At 38.1% G+C, this 25,178-nt stretch overlaps 3 protein-coding genes across 4 annotated transcripts; 2 read left to right on the top strand and 1 right to left on the bottom strand.

Moving 5' to 3' along the window:
* Positions 1 to 11,525: 11,525 nt before the first annotated feature.
* Positions 11,526 to 15,459, top strand: LOC106342526. Of its 2 annotated transcripts, none has more exons than XM_013781484.1 (3): positions 11,526 to 12,804; positions 13,630 to 13,819; positions 13,939 to 15,459. In XM_013781484.1, the coding sequence occupies exons 1-3, from the start codon at positions 11,621 to 11,623 to the stop codon at positions 15,265 to 15,267; spliced, it is 2,703 nt and encodes a 900-aa protein (XP_013636938.1). In that variant the 5' UTR covers positions 11,526 to 11,620; the 3' UTR covers positions 15,268 to 15,459. The 2 variants fall into 2 exon arrangements, with proteins under 2 accessions (XP_013636938.1, XP_013636939.1); XM_013781485.1 differs by having other exon boundaries at positions 13,949 to 14,047.
* A 4,105-nt stretch (positions 15,460 to 19,564) lies between these two features.
* LOC106342770 (zinc finger CCCH domain-containing protein 29-like) lies at positions 19,565 to 22,029 on the top strand. The gene is made up of 2 exons (XM_013781794.1): positions 19,565 to 19,768; positions 20,157 to 22,029. Exon 2 carries the CDS (start codon positions 20,162 to 20,164, stop codon positions 21,788 to 21,790), a length of 1,629 nt encoding a protein of 542 aa, XP_013637248.1. The 5' UTR covers positions 19,565 to 19,768; positions 20,157 to 20,161; the 3' UTR covers positions 21,791 to 22,029.
* Positions 22,030 to 22,387: 358 nt separating this feature from the next.
* LOC106342772 (late seed maturation protein P8B6) lies at positions 22,388 to 23,084 on the bottom strand. Its single transcript, XM_013781795.1, has 2 exons — positions 22,829 to 23,084; positions 22,388 to 22,713 (listed from the first exon to the last, which is right to left on the bottom strand). Exons 1-2 carry the CDS (start codon positions 22,941 to 22,943, stop codon positions 22,574 to 22,576), a joined length of 255 nt encoding a protein of 84 aa, XP_013637249.1. The 5' UTR covers positions 22,944 to 23,084; the 3' UTR covers positions 22,388 to 22,573.
* Between the last annotated feature and the right edge of the window lie 2,094 nt (positions 23,085 to 25,178).

Raw genomic sequence — 25,178 nt, 5'->3', positions numbered from 1 at the left:
TTGGCATTATCTTTCTTATGGAAACCAAAAATCCCGATGAGTTTGTTATCAAGAAGACGGAGCAATTGCAGTATGAGAATAAATTCTTAGTTTCACCAGTTGGCCATGGAGCAGGAGGGTTAATCCTTCTCTGGAAATAGGAAATAAATCTTTAAATCCTAAATGCTTCTGCAAATTGTATTGATACCTGCATCATTTATGAATGAAAATTTTTTTATGCCTCTTTTGTGTACAGATATAAGGATAAAACAGAAAGAAGGAAACTTTGGGAAAACTTAATCTCTATCAATGACTCCCGTGAATCTCCTTGGTTCTTAACCGGAGATTTCAACGATTTGCTCAACAACGCGGAGAAGTCAGGTGGCCCGGAACGCACATAAAGGTCTTTCACAGACTTTAGAACCTGCTTTTCAGAAGGAGACTTATATGACCTGCCTTACACTAGAGATTTCCTATCATGGCGCGGAAAGAGACAAGATTACCTCGTGAGATGTAGATTGGACAAGGCAATGGCCAACAGTGAGTGGGCGGAACTGTTTCCAACTTCATGCTCCCAACACTTATCATATGAGGGTTCCGATCATCGCCCGGTGATCTCTGTGTTTGAACCCAACAGGAACAAGAGACGTGGCCTATCCCGCTACGATAGACGACTGAAAGACAGTCCTGAGGCTAAATAAGTTGTCAAGCAAGCGTGGAAGAATGCCACCGATAAAATGATACATGGGAAGATTGCTATTGTTAGATCAGCCTTGATCGAATGAAGTAAACAGCGCTTCCTCAATAGTAGAAAACATATTGAGGAAAAGACGGCAGAGCTCGAAGTGGCGCTTACAGACCCGGTAAATGACACATAGCTGATTTCTAAAGTGTCGAATGAACTCAATGCAGCATATGCTTCCGAAAAAGAGTATTGGAGACAAAGAAGCCGAGTTTTATGGCTAACCCTAGGAGATAGGAATTCTGGATATTTCCATGCAGTATCCAAGAACCGAAAGCGAAGAAACGCCATCTCAGTCATTGAAGACCCGGAAGGAACACCAATGTACCAAGAAGAACTGATCGGAAAGGTCATAGTGAACTACTTCCAAAACCTTTTCTCTTCGATGGAAGGTGATAGAGAAGAAACAGTCAACTATGCATTATCACCGATGATATCTGCAGAAACAAACGAGCAGCTGACACTCATCCTCATTGCCATCGAAGTCAAAGAAGCGTTGTTCTCTATCCATGCAGATAAAGCCCCCGGGCCCGATGGCTTCTCAGCTGGTTTCTACCACACAAACTGGGAAAACATAGGCGGGGACACTGTAGAAGAGATCCAAGATTTCTTTATCTCTGACAGATTGCCCGAGTGGATAAACGAAACACATGTCTGCCTTATTCCCAAGGTTACTAGCCCAAAGATGGTTGCTGACTACTGGCCCATAACATTGTGTAACATTTACTATAAGATCATCTCGAAGATCTTGACGAAAAGACTGCAACCTCTCTTGTCGGACATCATCTCAGAAACACAATCTGCGTTCGTTCCTGGGCGAGCAATATCAGATAATGTTCTTATCACCCACGAGGTTCTTCATTACCTCAAAACATTTGACGCACAGAAAATATGCTCTATGGCGGTGAAAACCGATATGAGCAAAGCCTATGACAGATTGGAGTGGGATTTCATCCAACTAGTGCTGCGACGGGGGGGTTTTCATTAAAAGGTGATCAACTGGATTATGCAATGTGTCTCCACCGTTACATACTCCTTCCTCATTAACGGCTCGCCTAGAGGAAGAGTCACACCGAGTAGAGGTACCCGTCAAGGAGATACCCTCTCACCATACATATTTATATTGTGTAGTAAGGTTCTCTCGGGTCTTTGTAACAAAGCACAAGAAGAAGGATCTTTTAAAGGGGTTCGGGTAGCTCAGGGGTGTCCTCGATTAAACCACCATCTCTTCGCGGATGACACAATGTTCTTCCTTAGAGCAAGCAAGGACAGTAGTGAAACTCTCAGCCGAATCCTTAAGCGCTATGAATCAACATTTGGTTAGTCCATTAATGTCTCAAAATCATCCATAACCTTCTCTCGCAGAACTCCAACGACCCCTAAAGAATGCTGCAAAGACAATTCTCATGATTGAAAATGAAGGAGGAGTTGGCAAATATCTTGTAATCCTGGAATTGTTTGGTAGAAAGAAGCGAGACCTCTTCTCATCTATAGTGGATAGAATCACTCAAAAAGCAAAAGGATGGTCAAATCGCTTCCTATCCACAGCTGGGAAAATAACTATGCTAAAGAGTGTACTCTCCCCGATCCCATCCCACGCGATGTCATGCTTCCTGCTTCCGGTATCTTATGCCAAAGAATTCAAACAGCCTTGACGCGTTTCTGGTGGGACAATAACATCGGCAGTAAGAAGATGGCTTAGATAGCCTGGTCAACGTTTTCACGCCCAAAAGATCAAGGAGGACTCGAGTTTAGAGACATTCAAAGCTTCAATGAAGCATATCTAGCTAAGCTCAGCTGGCGGATCATCAACAACCCGGACAGCCTACTAGGAAGAACCCTCATTGGCAAATACTGCCTAACCGAAGACTTTCTTACTGTCTCCGCAAAAAGTGCCATCTCCCACGGCTGGAGAGGAATATTGGTAGGGCGAGACATCATTCTCAACAACTCCGTCTGGGAGGTGGGTAATGGACTAAGCATAAACATTTGGTAGAAGGCGTGGCTTGACTGTACCGAGCAGGTCAGACCTATGGGACCTGCACCGGAAGAACTCCTCAGAACAACGGTATCAGACCTATTCCTACCAAATGGGTATGACTGGGACCTGGAAAAGATTAGACAGATACTACCGTTTGAGGAGGACATGATCCTAGCAATAAAATCAAGCATAACTGGAACCCCAGATAAGCTAATATGGCTGAACACAGAATCCAGAGACTTCACTACAAAGTCAGGGTATGCTGCTGCTCTGTACAAGCGTGCGGCTGAAGTCGGCCAACCACAGACCGAACAAAGATTTGACTGGAGAAAGAATGTCTGGAAACTCCAAACGCTGCCGAAGATTAAACTTTTCGTCTGGAAGACGTTTCATGAAGCTATCCCAGTGGGAGAAGCTCTGCTGTCAAGACATATTCAAGTAGATGGATTGTGTAAAAGATGCAATTTACCTGAATCTATAGATCATCTGTTCCTTCACTGTGGGTTTGCTAAACAGGTATGGAACTCTGTTCCTGTGCTCCCTGCAATTGACATCAGTGGATCTCTAGATTTAGAGCCAAAAATCATTTGGAATGATCTATGCTCGAGAAAAGCCTTACCTCCTACTGGAGTAGCATTAGGCTCCTTAGCTCCCGAGAAGTAGCTTCATACTCTAGGGCTTCCCGGCATGTTTCGTCACCCTTAGCGGCAGAAGGCCTTGCTCTATGTGAAGCCATACTGAAGGGTAGGGACCGTGGTATTTCGAAGATCAGATGCGAATCGGACTCAGCGATACTGGTGAAAGGAATCAACAATGGAAAATCTCTTGTTGGTCTTTATGGCATTCTCTATGATATTAGTTCTCTTGCTTTTTCTTTTGATTCTATCACTTTCAACTGGATCTCCCGTGAGAAAAATACAGTTGTAGACTGTTTAGCAAAACAGGTTCTGGATGTTGAACTCGCCATTATGGCCTCACCTAACTTCGGTTAAGGTTTTTTTAATGCAAGTGTGTTTGAAAAAAAAAAACAAATAACTTTGAATAAAAATATTAGCACAGCCAATGAAAGAGTGAACTCCTTTCGTTACTTTAGAGTTTTAAACGAGACAAACATATCCGGCTCCTTCATATTTGATTCATAATTTTTCCTACCCCTTTGAGTGATTAGTATTGTAAATTGGACACTAAAGACCCACAATGCTAATAGTTTCTTGAATTTCTGTTATAATTACAACAAAAATACAACTTAACATATAATGGCAACTTCATCATTTTCGTAATCTAATATTATCTCGCATTGCCCCCCACCCTCCCTAATGGATTGACCGACCCTTCAAATCTCAACTTTTCAAAATGTCAAGTCGCTCTTTCCTCTATTTTTCATTTTTCGATCTTTTTGTTTTGTCTTTTTATACGCGTTACAATGATTTCGTCGGCTTATTACAAATAGTATTCTTGGTTCTCAATCAGGGGTTTGATTATCGACCAATTTTAAAATGACTAACAATTAATTGGCATGGGTTTAACTCATCTGAAATTCAAGAAAAAAGACACTCATTACTAGTTCGCTGGAATTTGGACAAGAACTCAAAATACTTGTGTATTCAGGTAGACCGGACGAGATACATATTGATAGGTCAACTATGATGGTACTTATGGATGGTTTAACAAAGTTTCATCATGTTGGTTTACTTTTTCATATTGATTTTGATGCGGTTTCTATATATATATACCAGGTCTGATGTGATGCACATTTACAAGAAACTTGTGTCAATTAAAGTTTGATGTACCAACTAAAGATAGATAAAACATTAGCGGTCACTAATTCAACACCCATTAAAAAGCGACAAATACGAAGATGGTACACTTACCAAAAGAAATCGTTGAATCAAACTTAATTGGTAGAATGAGTCCATTCTTTATTTATTTGATCTTTTCCACACTTTTCATACTAATTAAATTTTCAACATTCATCTGCGATCGTTAGTCATGCTAGCCTTTAATTTTACTGTCGGTTTAACGATGGTCTCAGAGAAACGTTCCGGCTTGAACATGAGATTCGACAATATTATAAGTTGAATCATAGTCAACTCTAACTTAATGTTATAGTCTAGAACCAGAAGAATGATGATAGTTATGTGTTCTTTTTGGATTAATGAGCGTAACCATGTTGCTCATAAATAACATTGAATTGATTGGATGATAATATAAAAGCCAGCTTCATTTTTTCACCAACACCATTTTTATTTAATTTATTCAAATAAGTTTTTGGGTTTTGTTTTATCAATGTCATATTCTTCTAGTGTAGGCGTGGAAAACGTCAACGAGGAGGATATTGGTTCCCTAAAGAAGTAACCTTCACTTTTATTGAAAAAAATATCTCAGGTGACACATTCATTGATATGTAAAAAGCTGTCCTATGTTAACTTATAAGATTGTGGAAAAAAAATAATTGTTTTACTTTCGAAAGCAATGTTAAATAAACGACTGTAGTGCATCAAATATGAATGGATTCACCAAGTGCATGGTTCTAGCTCGAATTCAGTTTTTTACACATATTTCAAACCATTCCCGTGCGTACACGAGCTCACGTTTACGCCCAATCACGAAGCAACACGTGGCAACCTTTGGCCACAAATTTTTTTTTCAACCATTGAAATTTTGCGATGCACGTCGAAGCCACATAGATTAACACAATTTATCAATACCCTTACTACACGGTTTTCAACTGTTGAAAACCAGTTTTAACACCCTCATTGTAACTGGTCTAATAGAAGAAAACAACTGTAGAAATCAGCTCTTCCCAATTGCTCTGACGTTTCTTTATTACAAAACATACTTCACCATTTCTTATTTCTTTTTCTTGCTTTATCTTATTCTATTAATATTTTCTGAAGTACTTTTATCAAGAAACCACCACTAATCATGGTCTAAGAATCCATTTTGATAAAGCCAAACAGTATAACGTCTTAATAATCATGGCAAACTTACGGCTAAAGTCGTCTGTAATATGCAAGTGGATTCCATGCATGGTTTCAAATCTTATTTGAGAGTATTTTTCATATCTATACATATATTTAATCATCAAAAAATTAATTACTGATATATATATAACATATGTACATTACCAAATACCATGAGGGAGACAGATTATGCTAATTCATATAAGGAAGTTTGAAAATAATTACTCTATAAATGTGTATAATGTGGATGACTTGTCTATTCAAAGAGCTTAAACGAAAAAAGGAGAAAATATTCCAATCAGTGGTAGATCTACAAAGGAAAGGTCCTCTTTTTTTTTCACTACAAAGGAAAGGTTTCATTCGCGCCAATATTTGATGGAAAAAAAGAAAGTAAAAGTTAGTTAATAAATATTCTATAAAATATTAAACCAAATTTATTTGAGACTGCAAGTTGCACATATGATTTTGAAATCCGGTTCTCTCTCCATGAGACTCCAAGACGATTAGAGTTTTGAACCTTCATTTGCCGCCGCCGGTCTGACCTTTCGCCTTCCGGTGAGAAATTCTTCTTTCTCCCTCCTCTTTCTTTCTTCCATGGGGTTAATGGTGACTTCTCCAGTCTCAGAGTCATTGTTGCTCCTTCCTCCACCTCCTGAACCGCCGCCGTCTGCTCTTCCTCTAGACCTGCTTGGTGGGATCCCTGCCCCCGACCCTCCTGATCCTCCTGACCCTCCCGACATGTTCGGTGAATCAGATATGTCGTCTCTCCCCTGTCTCTGTTTCACACTAACAGCTGCAAGGTCTCATCTGTTTAATTGTATGATAACAGCTTACTCAGTCTGTTTGTTGCTCGTACCTCTTAGAGTGAAGCTTGTTAGGCATATGCTTCTCCCTACTGCCGATTGCAGATCTTGGATCTATGATTTTGTCTGGGGAAAACATCATTTTTCTCCATGTTCTTGAGCTTATTTTCGAAATGTATGGTTTTTGCGATCCGTTTAAATGATTCTAATTGGGATGGAACCTACCTTAGATTCGGAGTGCTTGCCCTCAATTTAAGGAACCAGTCACAACAATTACCTCAGTATGAGGATTTTAAGCTTCCTGTTAGTCATTGTTTAACTCAGTATGAAGATTTTAGGCACTTGGTTTGCCTTACCTTACCTCAGTATGAGGTTCTTTTACCTCAGTATGAGGTTGTTGTTCAGAATCTCTATTTTCCCTCAATACAATATTTTTGTATGTTGGTAGTGTTCTCTGACGTTTCAGGTATACTACTACTCAGAAAGATAGGAGATGGATTCAAAAAAGCCAACCTTGGCTCTTTACTTTCAGACTTGTTTGTCTGTCCGTGGTGGTTCTTGCAACTCCACACCCTTTTATGGTTGAGGATCTCCTCACAATTCCAAGGCTCATCAAAAAGATGCATGATCACCTTTGTAGCCAAGCTTCTTGCTGCTTTCTATGCATTTGTTGCGGCAGCATGTTCGGGTAGCAGCTCACCGAGTGTGGCTTCTGATTCCCGTGGCGTCATCTCACCGATTAGCACTAGGGGTTCACTCTTAAGTTGCTTGTGTGTTATGTTTGCTTATATCTATGTTTATGTTACCTGCTTTGCATGTGATGCAGCAGTTTCTTTAGCTAGTCTAGCTCTGTTATATTACATGTTGAACGATTACTCTTTTGATGGAGTCTAAGCTTAGTTTATGAAAGTTGGTTTGAACAAAAAAAAATATTATATAAAATATTTTGTTGATGTTCCGTTGGAAAATATCAGTATTCAGTACAAAAATGTCTGGCACATATAATCTTGTAGAAGATAAGTAGTTGTCGAAATCTTATAGGGCACTCACTGACTTAAGCGGGTGTCATCTACAAAAATGTCTGGCACATATAATCTTGTAGAAGATAAGTAGTTGTCGAAATCTTATAGGGCACTCACTGACTTAAGCGGGTGTCATCTACAAAAATGTCTGGCACATATAATCTTGTAGAAGATAAGTAGTTGTCGAAATCTCATAGGGCACTCACTGACTTAAGCGAGTGAAAAGATGACACCTAGCACATCTATATCTATCATTCTATCATCTATGTGGGTTCTATGTGAATCATGTAAAAAATGCTATAAAGTATTGTTAATATGCGAGCGATTTTTATCTACTACAACTCACACAACCTAGAGAATGAATCAAGTTGTAATAATGATACTATAATACAAACTGTTATAATGCATCCCAAAATTTGTTTCACCTAGTTCAACACAAATACAAAAGTAGCTTGGCAATTCATCTACATTTAATTATAGCTAAAACTATACTTTTTTTATGAACCTGGTATCCGGAGTTTCGAAAGGATCTGATTATTGCCAATGACCGTCCACGAGAACTTAGTTAGAAAGCCCGCCGAGATATCTTGAAAAACTAGTGATTACTCCATATAAATCCCACCAGTGTCCAAACTATACTTGCAATTAAGTTCTTTGGGAAATATGCTCACGTAAAGATTAATAAGATCATATAATAAAAATAATAGTTCTAAATTTCTAATTACTTTTTCTTAAAAGAAAGGGATAGAGAAAGTGATGAAAGGTGAAGTGTGTGGTAAAAAAGGGGGTGCCTTTTGCTCATTTGTCTCTTTCAAACTTTATGATGCAAAGCGACCCTTCTTTTCTTTTCTCCTTTTATTGCAATCGTTTGTGTCACTTTCTTTTCTTCTTTTTTCATAAAGTCGTATGATCGTATCCCTTGTTTTTATTTTGCTCCGACAAGACCGACACCAATCTTTCCAATAACTTTCGGTAATAAATGTCATTGGATTCCTTTTTCATATTACATCATTGTATTTTATAAGCATTTTATTTGTAACATAATGCAATATTAAAAGTAGCATGACTTCATGAAGAACATAGCGAAAGATATGGTCGAGCTTGACATTCCCATCCTCTGGCTAGGTCAATAGAACTTCTAGCGTACACTCTTTTATATTACGAACTCAGAATTAAAATCGTGACAAAGTGTTCGAGATACTCAGGTGAACAGAATTATAATTTCCCTTTTCGGTTATAAGGTTATTAGGACATGATTAACTCCGGTCTCTTAGCCTAAATTTTTAATTCATAATTTAACTTTTTTTAAACATTTTTCGGCTAAAAGACGGCTTTCATATTTTTTATTTAAGAAACGGTTCTTAGATTTTTTTAGTTAAAATCTAAAAAAAACTAAGAACCATCTATTAGCTGAAACTAAGAATCTCACTTAAAAGATTATGGTTAATCATGGTTTTAGATATACAAACAAATCTTAAAATACACATGAAGAACGAACATATTTTAAACTGTATGTAACTAAATTTACGTAGATGGCTAGATGCCACAACCACAAGTGATCTTATAAGAACACCTAAACTTGTAAAACGCCAAAACAATTTGACCTAAAGAATCATATGTTACTAGGTGATAATCCGCGCGCATGCGCGGAGTGAGTTTTTATAATAATGTTTATTTATTAAATAGTTTTTATAATAACTAAATTTACGTAGATGGCTAGATGCCACAACCACAAGTGATCTTATAAGAACACCTAAACTTGTAAAACGCCAAAACAATTTGACCTAAAGAATCATATGTTACTAGGTGATAATCCGCGCGCATGCGCGGAGTGAGTTTTTATAATAATGTTTATTTATTAAATAGTTTTAACATTTTGAAATACTATAATTTTTATCGATTATATAATGACGAATACAAATGTTGGTCTTTTAAATATATCATCGTTGTTGAATAGTTAACGTATTACATCTCATTTTAATTATTTTTAAGACTTCAATGCACAAAAAAAATTTTAAGTTTTATGGCTGATACAAATCATCAAAACCAAATAGGCAACATCGCTTATATAATGAAGAAAGGGGATTAGGTTTTCTGCTCTCGATTTGTTTACTATTGACTCTCCATGAGTTATTTCATTTTCTACCTCTATAAAATTGTGCTTTCGTTCCCGTCTTTGTTTCATTGATATGAGTTAAGTTTTTTTAACTTCTTCTATGAATTCGGTGAATTACATAAGTGTCAATTTAAAAAAATAGACATCTGTAAAAATTATTTTCACTCCAGATACATATCTAAGAATCAAAATTTTGAAAAAAAAATCACCGGAAAACTATATTAACAGATTAGTGTTCAAATCTAATATATCAAACTGTTATAGAATATAAGTGCAGACTCGAAATATAAATATTTGTCAAGTATATATTCATCAGCTCGGTCTAAAAATCATCTAATTCAAGAACAACAAAACAAATTACTTATTTGACCAGTTTATGTAATATCTGAATCCGAACGGATAATATCTGAACCCTAATGGATATCCGAAGATAACCAAACATAAGTATACTTAACCCTATATTTCTAGTTTACTTCTCTCATTTTATTCAAAATATTTATATTAATAATGATTATTTCTCAAAATTAAATAATATACGTATAATTATGAACAAAATCATTTGCTACTCACTTAAAATACATATCAAGCTCTTGTTTCTTACATTAACAAAAATTGCATATAAATTTTCAAAACAACAACTAAATTTGTTTCTTTCTAATATATTAATATTTTAGTCTTTTAAAAATTAGAAAACCAGTTAAGTTAAAATATAGTTTAAATACAAAAAACTTAAACAATGAATAATTTATTTATTTTTCCTTCAAAATTTAAATATCCGAACCCAACCCAAAATATATGAACCTAAACATAAAATACCCGAACCCGACTCGAAATATAAAAATACCTGAATGGGTTCTATAACTTTATACTGAAATACCGGATACAAACCCGAACGTGTATCCGAACACCTATCCATACGATATATGATCATTTGTATTTTGTTTGAACAAAAAAAAGTTAAACCATTAATCACAAAGTTTTCAATGTGAGACTTTTACATTTTTTAGTAATTTATAATCGTTTTAAAAAATTCAAAATATAACATATAAGAAAAAATCTAAATTTTTTTATTATGTGATTAATGTGATTGTTTAATTTTTTTAATTTTAATAGTATAAAATTAAACAGAAAAGAGAGATGTTAGAAAAATTGTTATCAAATATTCGTTATTAATAATCATTAACTGTCTTATATATGTTAACCATATTAGGTAATTCCGTAGCTTTTATTTAAGGAAAGAAAAAATATTTTTTTGTACACTACTAATTAATTTGATAGTTAGTTAAATAAAAAGCATAGTATATGTTTATATGAACCAACTTATTTTTCTAATAATTTTAAGAATCATTTTCGTGATGACACGTGGCTACGAAAATATGTTGTAATACTCCAGGATTAATATAGAGGGGATTGATGAGCGGCAAAAACATTATGGTAGTTCAAATATTTGTTTATATATATGGAAACAAATCTTCGTCAGTTTTTGAAAGCTAAAATCATAATTTTTTCTTACAAATAGAGTGTTTAAATACAATTTTCAAAATAGTCACATCGTATGAGTTTCGAGTATCTGTATCAAGGAGATATTTATCGTGTGGTATTTCATAGATATTTGATAATATGTGGTTTAAATTTATTTTACAAAATAACTAATGACAAAAATAAGAGAAAAATATATTATTGATATTAGAAAATAATTTGACTTGGAGCACGAGAATAAATAAATAAAAAAGAATGATCAAAAGACAAGCAACAAGAATCTGAGAATCTATTACCAGTCACCACCTGTTCTCTTGTTTCTGTTGGATTCCAAACTCCCACTTTCACTGCCCCTCGTGCCTAGGCCCACCTTTGTGTTCCACTCAACCCAACAGTAGTGTATCCTCCCTTCTCCTTCCATAAATTAATTTATTTCTAATCACATTTTTCTTATTACCGAACCACAAAAAAAAACAGAGTATCCTCTCTTAGAAATTTTGAATTTTATTCGTGTATTTATATATGTTCACCGGCGATGCCAACGGCGGTGAACGTGGCGAAGCAATGCTTAACGACGGAATCATCCTACGCGCTAGAAGAAGCAGTCAAAGTGGCGCGTCGACGAGGACACTCCCAAACGACGTCGCTTCACGCCGTCTCCGCTTTACTCTCGCTCCCAACCTCCGTCTTACGCGACGCGTGCGCACGTGTCCGAAACTCAGCTTACTCTCCTCGTCTCCAGTTCAAAGCTCTTGATCTCTGCCTCAGCGTTTCACTAGACCGGATCCAATCGGGTCAACAACAACAGCCCGGATCCGATGATCCGCCCGTCTCGAACTCGCTCATGGCTGCTATCAAACGCTCTCAGGCTCACCAGCGCCGTCTCCCGGAGAACTTCACGATGTACCAAGAGATGATGTCGTCTCAGAACCAGAGCTCGAACTCGCTCTCTTGCGTGAGAGTGGAGCTTCGTCAGCTGATTCTCTCGATCCTGGATGATCCGGTTGTGAGTCGGGTGTTCGGTGAAGCGGGTTTTCGGAGCTCCGAGTTGAAGCTCTCGATTATCCGGCCCTTCCCTCACCTCCTCCGTTACTCATCAAGACAACAACAGCCTATGTTCCTCTGTAACGTAACCGGAAATTATACCGAATCGGAATTGAATCCGGTTCGATGGGGTTTCAGCGTACCGAACCGGAATCTCGCAGAAGATTCTGATCACCGGAGGATCAGCGCGGTTTTCACGAGGGACAAAGGGAGGAATCCTCTGCTTGTGGGTGAATCTTCTCAAGCTGTACTAACCGGTTTTTTAAATTCGCTGGAGAACCGAACCGAAGGTTTAACATCGGTTAACCTCAGTACAGAAATTTCGGACCAAGTCAACGTCAAGTTCGATAAAACCTACACGGACGCGAGGTTTCGCGATCTGGAAAAGGTGGCTGAGAAAGGTTCAGGTCCTGGTTTAGTCTTGAGCTACGGAGACTTGAGGGTTTTCACCGACGGCGAGGGAAACGGATCGGCGGCGAGTTACATCGTGAGTCGTGTTGCGGAGCTGTTACGGAGATCAGGGAGGAGAGTGTGGTTGATCGGAGCGGCGGCGAGCAACGACGTTTACGAGAAGATGGTGAAGAAGTTTCCGAACGTGGAGAAAGATTGGGATCTGCAGTTACTCACCATCACTACAACTACTCTTAGGTCTTGTCTGCCTCATCACAAGTCCAGGTTATAACAATATCTCTTTCCCGCGCGTTTAACCACACCAACCGCATCTTCAATAACTGTTTTCTAACGGTTTAGGATTCGCGCGGTAGTATTTAATTACGTAGAAGTTTCTTTTAGACTTGGTTATTTCAGCATAAAGTTAATTTAGAAAAAAATATTTATATAACTATTATATTGTATCTTTCTTTTTTTTTTTTGCAAAAGAATTATATTGTATCTTGATTATATGAAAATATGTGTAGTCGAAGTTGAACAGATGCGGTTGATGATCAATCGACTATTTCTTCTACTAAAACAACAAAATCGTGTTCCAAAACATGACAATAGTCATATTTAAAACAGTTTAATCTGGCTTGTGACCTTCTGTAATAGCTTATTGTTATTATTCTAGACTAATTTGCCTACTAAGAATAACTTCAGATTTCTTGATCTTTGTTGTTCGGTCAAACAATCTAATTGTTAGACACAAGTTTAATTTAGTGGTTAGTTTACATAGTATTTGTTAAGAAACAAGAATCTTATTTTCAATAAGAATAGCAATCAAGTTAGCTTTTTCTTTAACTCTCTTGTTGTAACTTTTGCTCTTACAATTTCTAAATGATGTTTGATAGAAGCACTACATATTTTTAATGGCAAACACAATGGTTTAACTTTTTTTTTTTTAAATGGCATAACTTAAAAAATAGTCATTGGAATGTAGAAGCACGCCACTGATGTACGTTTGACCTCACATTCCACTCATGCACTAACTTTATGAGTGTATTTGCCTTTTCCTTTTTTGTACATTTGTCTTCGATGACGTTGACGTGTTATAATTGAATACAGTTTGATGGGATCGTTTGTTCCATTTGGTGGATTCTTCTCAACTCCTTCTGACCTAAAACTACCCTTCTCCGGTTTCAACAAAGAAACCACCGAACCGGTTTCTTCGATATCCGATCAGACCCAATCCACCTTGCCACCTTGGTTGCAGATGACCACAAGAACCGAGTTAAACCAAAAATCTAGTTCCAAGGTTCGTCTAATTTTCTCTTCTCCTAATTTTGTTAACCTCACATAGTTTTCGTGGGCAACAAGTTTCTATAGTTAACTGCGTTAGGTCACTGTTTTATGTTAATTTCAACGTGTATTTAGATTCCCTCAGTGCAGACCACAGAAGGGTTGGAATCAGTTTGTGGAACTAAGTCGACGAGCAGTGCTTCTGCATCGACCAGTTCAGCTAAATCGGTCACGACTGATCTAAATGCGAAGATGTGTCCGGTCACCACAGGATTTGGTCTCAATAATCATTTGGATGACAAAGATTTCGCTCATCAACGATCTTCATCAAGGGATCTCAACGTAGAGAGCTTCAAGATTATATACCGAAGATTAACAGATAGGGTTTCAGGGCAAGATGAAGCTGCTAGAGTTATCAGCTGCGCATTGTCACAACCGCCTAGGATCAGCACCAGAAGAGACGTTTGGCTCCATTTGGTTGGGCATGATACCGTAGGCAAGAGGAGAATGTCGCTTGTGCTTTCTGAGATTATGTATCAAAGTGAGCACAGATTCATGCCCGTTGATCTCGGTGTTACGTGTGATGATGTGATGCGGCAGAGAGGAAAGACAATGGTGGATCATATCTTTGAGGTGTTGTGTAGGAACCCTTTCTGTGTAGTGTTCCTTGAGAACATTGACAAAGCCGATGAGAAGCTGCAGATGAGCTTGTTAAAGGCTATTGAAACTGGAAAGTTTATGGATTCGCATGGGAGAGAAGTCGGAATCGGAAACACCACGTTTGTTATGACGTCATCTTCAGTAGAAAATTCTGGAAAAATAGCTACTTATTCTGAAGAGAAACTCTTGAGAGCAAAGGGAATGAAAGTGGAGATATGGATTGAAACTATGTCCAGGTTACCAAATAGGAGAACGATTTCAAGACTGAGATCGGTGAAAAGGAGGAAGATGATAGGCTTGAGGGATACTCAGGACAAGAATGAGATTCTAGAAACGGGAAAGCAGGTGAACAGAACAAGTAATGGAGTTATTGATCTGAACCTTCCGGCCCAAGAAACCGAAACCGAAACCGAAGATAGTGAAGAGCACTCAAAGCTTTGGTTAGTGAACTTGAAGAAACATGACCGTCTCACTGAGGTTCCTTTTAAGCCTTTCGACTTTGAAGGGTTAGCAGAAAGAATAAAAAAGAGCGTAAAAGAAATTTTTGAAAAGTGCGTGGGATCATCAGATTGTTCGCTGGAAATTGATCCTAAGATCATGGAAAGATTACTAGCGGCTGTTTATTTCTATGAAAATAGAAAAGATATCATCAAAGAGTTGATGGAGAAAGTAATGGCTCGAGTGTTCTTGCATGTTAAAGAAAGGTATGAAATCACTTCTTGTTCGGTAGTAAAACTACTTGGTCGAGATCTTGACGTTCTGGGTGAGGATGAAATGGATTTGTTCCTTGTAAAATCTCAGTAGGATAAAAGGTAGTTGTGAACTTTATTTTGGAAAGTGTATAAAATAAGGTAGAGTTGGTTATAGGTATTATTGTCATTATGTCTTGCTATACTATTAAAATTTGTGTTATGATGTATCATATAGTTGTGAGTGGGTCGACTCGTGTCCTTGTTTGTATGTACAAGTTTCTGTAAATTAATAGTTGCTTTCATATATGTTTCAAACCAATAGAGCTTTTAAAAATCTCATGGGTTTTTCGTATGTATATTTTTATTGGTTGGATAAACAAGTATTCAATTCGATGGCATGAAAGTAGAATCAAAACACTTCAAATCAATCTATCAGCTCTAAAAAAATCATTTTAGTGACTCCTTTCTGATTCACATTGGCAATATTAGCTTCTCTGAAAATTCAACGTTAATTATTGATTAAAAAAAAGAATAAAAGAGATATTACATGGACCCGATGGATCAGTCTTCCAAATACCAAATTCAATCTCATAAAAAAGGCTCGGTGATTCGGTCCACAATCTGATCTAATTTGCTGAGGAGTTTTGGGAAATACTTTAAAAGGCCTATAACATAAAATCATTACCGCTTCAATAGTTTACTATTAAGTTGACCAGATAAATAAAGAACCAAGTTTGACCAGAAGGAAACATAGCAAGTCTTCGTCCAAGTTTCTCTTCAACTTTCTTTACTTATCTTTTTTTTTTAACACTGTGTTTCTTATTGAGCCACATGGACAAAAAATCCAGAGTATTACAAAAAATCAAAGCATAAAACCATACCAATAGGTATATCAAGGAAACATAAACGCACTTCACACATACGAAGACAATAGTCTCATGATGGTGTGCGTTCGAATAGAAGGTTGCAGGAGAGGCTAGTGCTTCTGCAAAAATTAAGGATTGAAATTATTCACCGTCTCTACAATGGAAACTCATCAAGAGAGCATTGGACAATTTCCAAAATTGATGTCTTCTTGTTTGTTTCTAAACCATGAACTTGAATCCTTTAAACTGTTTGGCTCTTTTTTTATCCACATTAGCGGCTTGAAAAGAGCTTAGCTTATAAAGATTCATCTCAAAGAGGTTAATCCAACCAATTCGTTAACAAAAGAGAATGAAATTCCATAAACGCCAAAGACCACGAAAAACAATCTGATAGTAGACACACTGCTCCAGTAATACTGAAAAACCCAACACTTCCAACTTCAGGACCACCATGAATGGACTCAGACAGGTTGGAAACACATCCTTTGCATCACGTGAGATGCACCATGGCTTAGGATCGAAACATCACCATCTGCTCGAGTAGAGGCCAGAGAAGAACACAGTCTTTAAACTCCATAAACATCCTCTGTTCCAAGCCCCAAGATCTGATTGATACCCGACAGAGAAACAACAAAAACACTGAGAGAAACAACACAAGCGAGCTCCGATGCAAATACGACACACCGAACACGGCCTAGAAACCAAGATATTGAAACTAGATCTATGATATCAAGTGGACAAGCGGGCTAGCTACTCCGTCGATCAAAAGATCCAGAACCTCCATCATCATAGCAGAGAAGTTTATGACCAAGGTAAGAACATTCAACCAAATCGCTCTAATCGTGCTACTCCACAACAACCTTCATCAGACCAGAATAGATGAGACTGACGAGAGCCTCTCCTGGCGATGTCGAGGAGCGCCGACCGCCGAAAAAGCTAGGATCTCGCCAAAAAGTTTGACGACGGCTTAACTTTCTTTACTTATCAGCATTTAGATTACCCAACTTGCTCAGACGCATGATCATATTTTCTCCTGGAAAGAAAAATATGCAGATTATTCAAAGATTATTGGACTGTCGATATGCTTTGAATTCATATGTCAGTCTAATTTGGAAACATATATTTACTGAATACTGAATTACTGATCATGATATTATCAACTCAATATTTAAAACTTCGAAGCTCCTTGAAGGTAATCATTAGTTATGATTCTTCTTTTAAGTTAAAAATTCTTGAGACCCTAAATTTAAGTTTTACAACATATATAAATTTAGTTTTTGTTTCTTTTAATTAAGAGCAATGTATAAATACAATACAGCTGCATTTTCTTATAATTTGATGATCATCTACGAGAGTTAACTTATGTGAACTTTTGTGAGTGCACTATGTTAATCTCGAAATCACATAGAAAGACAGTTTTGATTTAGATCTTGTAATCCATTGGTTTTAAACTATGTGGAATATCTAATTTGTGATAATTGGTCTAGGCAAAAACTCGTTAGACACAGAATATCAAATGATGAAATCAGACTAATCCAAATGATCAAATTTGTGATAATTGGTCTAGGCAAAAACTCGTTAGACACAGAAGATCAAATGATGAAATCAGACTAATCCAAATGATCAAAGAACAATGAGGAGTAAGTCAAATAATAATATCGAAAGGACAAATCCATTATGTTTTTTTTCTTTTTTTTTGAACAAATCCATTATGTTTTGTGTGACTAATATTAAACTAAATAAATAAAGAGGAGAAAAGCTATGTGAGTATTTTCCCTATTTTCAAAGAGAAAGTTAGTGTTACAAAAAAAAAGAAGTTTAAGTGGAAAAAGTGGAATCGGGCGGCAAGTGAAGACATTCTCTGTCGCCCACCCAAACACCACAAAGAAAAAAAAAAAGGCGTGCCTCACTTTATCTCTTTCGTTTTACCTCCACACGCGTCTCCTTGCGTTTGTCTCACTCGCTTTACCCTAATCACTCCACTACAATTTTACTAGAAGACGAAGTCTACTAGAAGACCAAGTTTGATCTCCATATATCAGTAACAAATACAATGTAAATTAACTGAACACCAATAAGACAAGGTTATCTATAAGAGCTTAAGTGAAAATTCAATTATATTTATTGATTGTTTAGCTATCTTGAATATGTGTCATTTTAGAAATATGGATGTGTACTCTGGGAGAAGATCTTAAAACAAAACAAAAATTGTTATACATTATAGTGAATTCAATATATTAATAAAAATTTATTTTCCTTTTGATCCTACAATACTTCATGATCTAAGGACTATATGTTTATCCGATTTTAAACATTTAAAATTTAGTTTACTTCTACCTTTCTTAATTCTAACTTCCGTTCATAGTATTCAATTTTAAAGTACCTAATATCAATTACTCTCTAGTCTCTAGCATTAGAAAATAAAATTTGATTTTGGTTTTCTTGAAGCAGATGAGAGTTGATGTATGTCTTCACTCTTCAAAATGAGAGTAGACTTGTATAAGCCCCACGTACGAATCAAAGCGCGTGCTATAGTGCAAAGACAGTCCACACGGGTGTGGAGGGATTACCTGCTAAATCGGTCGATTAGATGAAACTGTGGGTCACTTACATCCGCAACTCCATTATCATGTTGTCTTGTTATGCTATTTTACTTATTTTAATACATAATTTTTTTTTGGAGCAAAATTTTAATACATAATTTTTAATATCTTTCTTATATCATGAAAGACAAAAAATATTCCCAGGACCAATTTTGGAAATAATTACTTATTGTATCTTAGGATGTCCTGCCCAAGTGCCCATGCATTTTTCTGAGCACACACACGCACACCCATACAGATGAAAATTATAACAGTAGATCTGGTCAGACATAATAACATTTAATGTCTTCTTTTCCAGAAAAATGCTTAACTATTTTGTAACCGTAAGCCTTTCTTTCCACCTTAACTAAATTCAAAATTTTGTAACCAACATACACCTATTGGGAAATGAAATTTAACAGGATCTTCTGAATTTAGTGGATATGTTAGGTTATTTCCCTTTTAGATTCTTATTATTTTCTGTAATCAAAACAAATTGATTGATTAGCTTAGAAATTTAGTAGGTATAGCATACAAAATCAGCAACTTGTGTCAGTCACAAAAGAAGACAAATAGTTACATGCATGAACTGTAATCCAGAAACTTATCCCCCAGAAGAAGCTGTAATCTAGAAACAATAAATACATCTTAATGAGACTATTTCTTTAAAAACTTGTGGAATTTCATTCCCCTCAAGGAACTTGCTCTTTTGATCATTATAAAAAGACATTTTGAAAAAATGAATGAGATAGGGGAGAATCAATCTATTATAATATTTTTTCCCAAAAGCAAAAAAAAAAAAGAGAGACTAAAACAAATTGCGTATAAACAGTCAGCAAAACAGCGACGTCATTACCTTTTGAAAGTTCCCAGTTTCGACTTTTGACCTAAACCATTCCTATAAAAAACAGAACAAAAGGAAAGTACATAAAAACTTATATATATATAAATTAAAGAAAAGTAGACCAAGAGAAAGGTAGACGAAAGAAAGAGCGCACCTTCCTCCTCTCCTTCGCAACGAAGCTCTCTTTTAAAAGGAGCCTAGAGATTTCCTCTACGGTTCCTTCTTCAGAAACCCAGATCACTTCTCCTACTTCATCTCAAAACCTCAAAGTCTAAAACCTTTTCTTCTCTTGTTCCTCCAAAGCTCTATCTTCTTCTCCAGGTATGTGACTTCCCTCTTTCCTCCATCATGAGTTGATTCTTTTCTCTGTTTTTGCTAATTCTATAACGTTTACCTAATCTCTGAGGCTTCTTCAGTTTAAATCTTTGGTTTTTGATGGCTTTCTTCTTTTCTTTTCTTCTTCCCGAGGTTATTAAAGAAGAAGAAAATCTGTAAATAAAAAGTAGAAACGGTCGTTGGCCTTATTGAGTTTTTCTTTGATTTTGGGATATAAAAAATCTCGAAAATATAAATAATTTCGAAAACATCAAAACTGAAAAATTTGGAATCAAAACTTTATTGTTTGCGTTGGCTCTTCCTCCTCCTTTTGATAGCTATCTTCTTGTTTCTTGCTCCTCACGGTTCTTGTTTTCACTTTTGAATCTCACAGAAAAGATGTGTGGCTCAGAGAGCAACCTCTGCTCTTCAAGAACCTTAACAGAAGCCGAGTCCATGAGACAGAAATCACAAGAAGGAGTCCCCGCCGCCACGTGTCTTCTTGAACTCGCCGCATGCGACTATCTTCCCTCCTTCAGGAGAGAGATCGAAGAGAACTCGTCGGATATCAACGAATCGGGTTTTTGGTACTGCAGACGGGTCGGGTCAAAGAAGATGGGTTTTCAAGAAAGAACACCTCTCATGGTTGCTGCTATGTACGGAAGCATCGATGTTCTAACTTACATAATCTCCACTGGAAGATCCGACGTGAACAGTCTCTCCAGCGACGAGAAAGTCACTGCTCTTCACTGTGCGGTTTCCGCCTGTTCTGTCTCAATCGTCCAAGTCATCAAGATCTTGCTTGATGCCTCCGCTTCACCTAACAGCCTTGACGCTAATGGAAACAAACCGGTTGATCTTTTGGTCAGAGCTTCCCGGTTTATACCTAACCAGACTAGAAAAGCTGTTGAGATTCTCTTAACCGGAAGCTCGGTTAGTTTGATGGAAGAACAGGAAGAGGAGGAGGTGAAGAGTGTTGTGTCCAAGTATCCAGCAGATGCGTCCCTTCCCGACATCAACGAAGGTGTTTACGGAACAGACGAGTTTAGAATGTTTAGCTTCAAGGTCAAGCCATGTTCTAGGGCTTACTCGCACGATTGGACCGAGTGTCCTTTCGTTCATCCTGGCGAGAACGCGAGGAGGAGAGATCCGAGGAAGTATCCTTACACTTGCGTCCCTTGTCCCGAGTTTCGTAAAGGGTCTTGTCCTAAAGGAGATTCTTGCGAGTACGCGCACGGTGTTTTCGAGTCTTGGCTTCACCCTGGTCAGTACAGGACACGGCTTTGTAAAGACGAGACCGGTTGCGCTAGGAGAGTTTGTTTTTTCGCTCATAGGAGGGATGAGCTGAGACCGGTTAATGCTTCCACTGGCTCAGCTATGGTTTCACCTCAGTCGCCGATGAGCTCTCCTATGGGTGATAATGGTGTTCCTTTGTCTCCAAGAAACGTTGGTTTATGGCAGAACACACCACCACCGTTGCAGCTTAACGGTAGTAGATTGAAGTCTAGTTTGAGTGCTAGAGATATGGATATGGTGATGCAACTTCAGTCTCCAAGCAGGCACTCTCAGATGAACCATTACCCTTCTTCTCCTGTGAGGCAACCGCCTCCTCAGAGGTTTGAGTCTTCAGCAGCTATGGCAGCTGCGGTGATGAACGCGAGATCATCAGCGTTTGCTAAACGCAGTTTGAGTTTCAAACCAGCTCCTGTAGCAGCTTCTAATGTCTCCGATTGGGGATCACCTAATGGGAAGGTTGAGTGGGGGATGCAAAGAGAGGAGATGAACAAGATGAGGAGAAGTGTCTCCTTTGGGATTAATGGGAATAACAATAACAATAACAATGTGTCACGTCCTGTGAGGGACTACAGCGATGAGCCAGATGTGTCGTGGGTGAACTCGCTGGTGAAAGATAGTGCACAGGAGGGAGCCTTCGGGTTGAATGGTGCAGCGGTTAGGGACGAGTTTAAGCTGCCGTTGTGGGCAGAGCAAATGTACATAGACCATGAGAAGCAGCAGAGTGTGGCATAAGAAGAAAGGATCTAACAAATCTTGGCAATAATTTTTTGATTTGTGTTTGACAGCCATATAGTTATCTACTAGTATATGTTTCTTTATATTCTCTTGTTTTTTTTTAAAATGTCATTCTCTTGTCTTTGTGACACTAAGTAATGATTGAAAGCAAATAATTGATGAATGAGTTCAAAAAAGGATCTTAGTAGCTTTGTATATGTAGCAATGAGATATAAGTAATGCGTTAGGTGTTTTAATGGTGCTTCTCATGGTTTCTTCTTGTTGTATATATATTCGTCCTCTTGGACATGATCACCCTTTAAGAGAATCTTCTTATGTCCACAAAATTAAAGCTGAAACAAACCGGTGGTTCAAAGAGGAATGCTTTCCTTCTTGTGCTAATACTTTTCACTCATTGTTCTTCCTTCGTTCCTTCTCGGATGCTATCTGTACAATGAGAGGCAGCGGATTGGCCAGTTCCGAGACGCAACCTACAAAAACACATCAGTTCACAATAACAAAGCAAGGAAACTGTCCTTCAGTAATTTATGATAATTTATTTTGTTTGAGGACCCCATCCCAACTTGTCGTGAAACGGTGAAAAACATGAGTGAAAGTCAAAACACACTCGGTACTAGATAGCAAACGAAACACAAGCGTACATAGAAGAAGACGAAAACATATAATGGTGATCATCATCTTATGAACTCAACAAGGGCTTATGACAGGAAACCAAACACACAACTATATGGAAAGATTTAAAACGATATTATTACACATCCATCGACATCTTAATTAAGACTAGGTCCTAATACTGGACTCATCCTCGGCGTCTTCCTCATCGGTCTTGTCACGGGTGCTATGACCTCCTTTGCGTCCCATCTGCTGATATCCTTCACTTCCTAACTGCTCCTTCCTCGTATTCCCTCCTCGGCTCCTCCCTTTTAACATAAATTTACATAATATCCAACAAATATCAATATCACATTACTATATAGTCCATATCCCTAATTTGAAACATACGCAGCCATGGGATGAGAAAAAGATAGATAAGACCTTCAGCGAGATGCTGTTGAGCTTCAAAGCTTTTGCCTCCAGTCCCACCTGGCACAACGGTCTCACCCTTCTTGGCCCTCTCGTCTAGCTGTTTCTTCTCCTGTTGAGACGCCATAGCTCGTTACTTATAACACAAGTAATAAACAGACTTCGCTTTAAGAAAACAGATAAAAACCACAACAACTTGATGATGATGATGATGATGGTACGAATACTCGAAGAGACCGGTCTATATATATAGATGGGCACTGTTTCGGATGTGGTTTTGCTAGTGTCTGAACGTGGTGATTCAGGAACAATAGCACGTCATACGTGTGCTCTTCTTTGCTGGTGACATGCCACGTGTCGGATTGAAATAGCTGACGTATGCTTGGAACTTGGAAGTGCCGTGCTGCTTCACCGCGTGTCCTTTGACTATACCACCGAAGAGGTTGTGTGTTGCACTGAATGGTTATATATTTCAATCTATTTAAAAATGAATATGAAGAAGAACCCTACAATTTTCACAATGTATATACGGTTAATATATAGATGTTGTAACTCCTTCACTCAATTCGTGCCTTATAGTTGGGTGTATAATTTGCTGGTCAAGAGTCATTAAACATTAGGTGGTCCATGCATAGTGTTTGTTATTCTTTGATTTGAGACTAGATTGAACCACCGAAAAAGTCTTCCACTCCTTGATGGCAACAACTATATATGAATATTAAAAACCTCCACTACAGATAAGCATCGGAACAACTTAATAAAACATAAGCATCAAATTAGATCTTCTTTGACTGCAATCTATGTATTGCAACATAAATACATTCTAAAATTCAAAATAATGATGAACATGAAGTTCTCCATTTCCTCCAAACCTCTAAAGCTGAGAAAATATGTTCAATGGCGGTCAAGACAGACATGAGTAAAGTTTATGATAGACTAGAATGAGAGTTCATTCAGTTGGTCCTTGAAAGATTGGGATTCCATCAGATTTGGATCAGCTGGATCATGGAGTGTGTCTCTTCAGTTACATACGCCTTCCTCATCAACGGTTTGCCTAGAGGAAGAGTTAAACCGAGTAGGGGAATCCGTCAAGGAGACCCACTTTCACCATATCTATTCATCTTGTGTGGTGAAATACTCTCGGGACTATGTAACAGAGCACAAGAAACTGGCAAATTGGCCGGCATTCGAGTAGCCATGGGATGCCCTAGAGTCAACCACCTCCTATTTGCGGACGACACCATGTTCTTCACCCGAGCAAACGAAGCCAGCGCAACAGCCCTTACAACGGTGTTACACCAATATGAGACCGCATCGGGCCAGGTTATCAACGCCGATAAATCGGCAATAACCTTCTCACGCCGAAGTCCAGGGGCCCTAAAGACAAAAATGAAGCGGATTCTGGGTATACAAAAAGAAGGGGGTATAGGAAAGTATCTCGGCTTACCGGAGCACTTCGGGAGAAAGAGACATGACTTATTTACGTCGATTGTGGATAGGATACAAGTCAAAGCCAGCAGCTGGTCCAACAAGCTTCTCTCAATGGCCGGGAAGTTGGTCATGCTACACAGTGTTCTAACGCCAGTCCCCTCATACGCTATGATGTGTTTTAAGCTCTATGTGTCGCTGTGTGATCGGATACAGTCAGCTCTAACCAGATATTGGTGGGACGGAAATGATGGGAGCAGAAAGATGGCATGGGTCTCATGGACATAAATGACCCAACCAAAGGCTAAGGGCGGCCTGAACTTCAAGGATTTCCAAAGCTTTAACGATGCGTTCTTAGCAAATTTAAGCTGGAGACTAATCAACAATCCCCACTGTCTCCTGAGCAGAGTGCTAAAAGGAAAATATTTTGCCGACGAGACATTTCTAACAGCATCACATAAGTCAGTAGAATCTCATGGCTGGAAGGGACTTTTGGTGGGACGGGACCTCATCTGTAGTAATGCTGGATGGGCTGTTGGGAATGGCGAGTCGATTCACGTATGGACAGACTCTTGGCTGAGCAATACCGAGCAACTCCGACCCATGGGACCAGCACCAGAAAACCAACAAGACCTTATGGTGGCTCATCTCCTTCTACCAGACAGATCGGATTGGGACAGAGAAGCTATACGCCGAGTGATCCCACATGAGGAAAGCAAAATCGTAAGTCTGAAACCTAGCCGAACTGGAGCACCTGATAAACTCATTTGGTTAGGCACCAGGTCTGGAGATTATACTACAAAGTCGGGTTACAGAATAGCTCTGGAAAGGAAGGACAATGCGGAAGCAAACCACGCAGGCGACAGCTTTGATTGGCAAAAAGGAGTGTGGAAACTACACACTGCGCCCAAAATAAAGCTTTTCCCCTGGAAGT

This window comes from Brassica oleracea, chromosome C4, assembly GCF_000695525.1.
Source record: "Brassica oleracea var. oleracea cultivar TO1000 chromosome C4, BOL, whole genome shotgun sequence".
Lineage (NCBI taxonomy): Eukaryota > Viridiplantae > Streptophyta > Magnoliopsida > Brassicales > Brassicaceae > Brassica > Brassica oleracea.
Note: the sequence above shows the minus strand (reverse complement) of the source record. Positions and strands in the feature narration are given on the sequence as shown.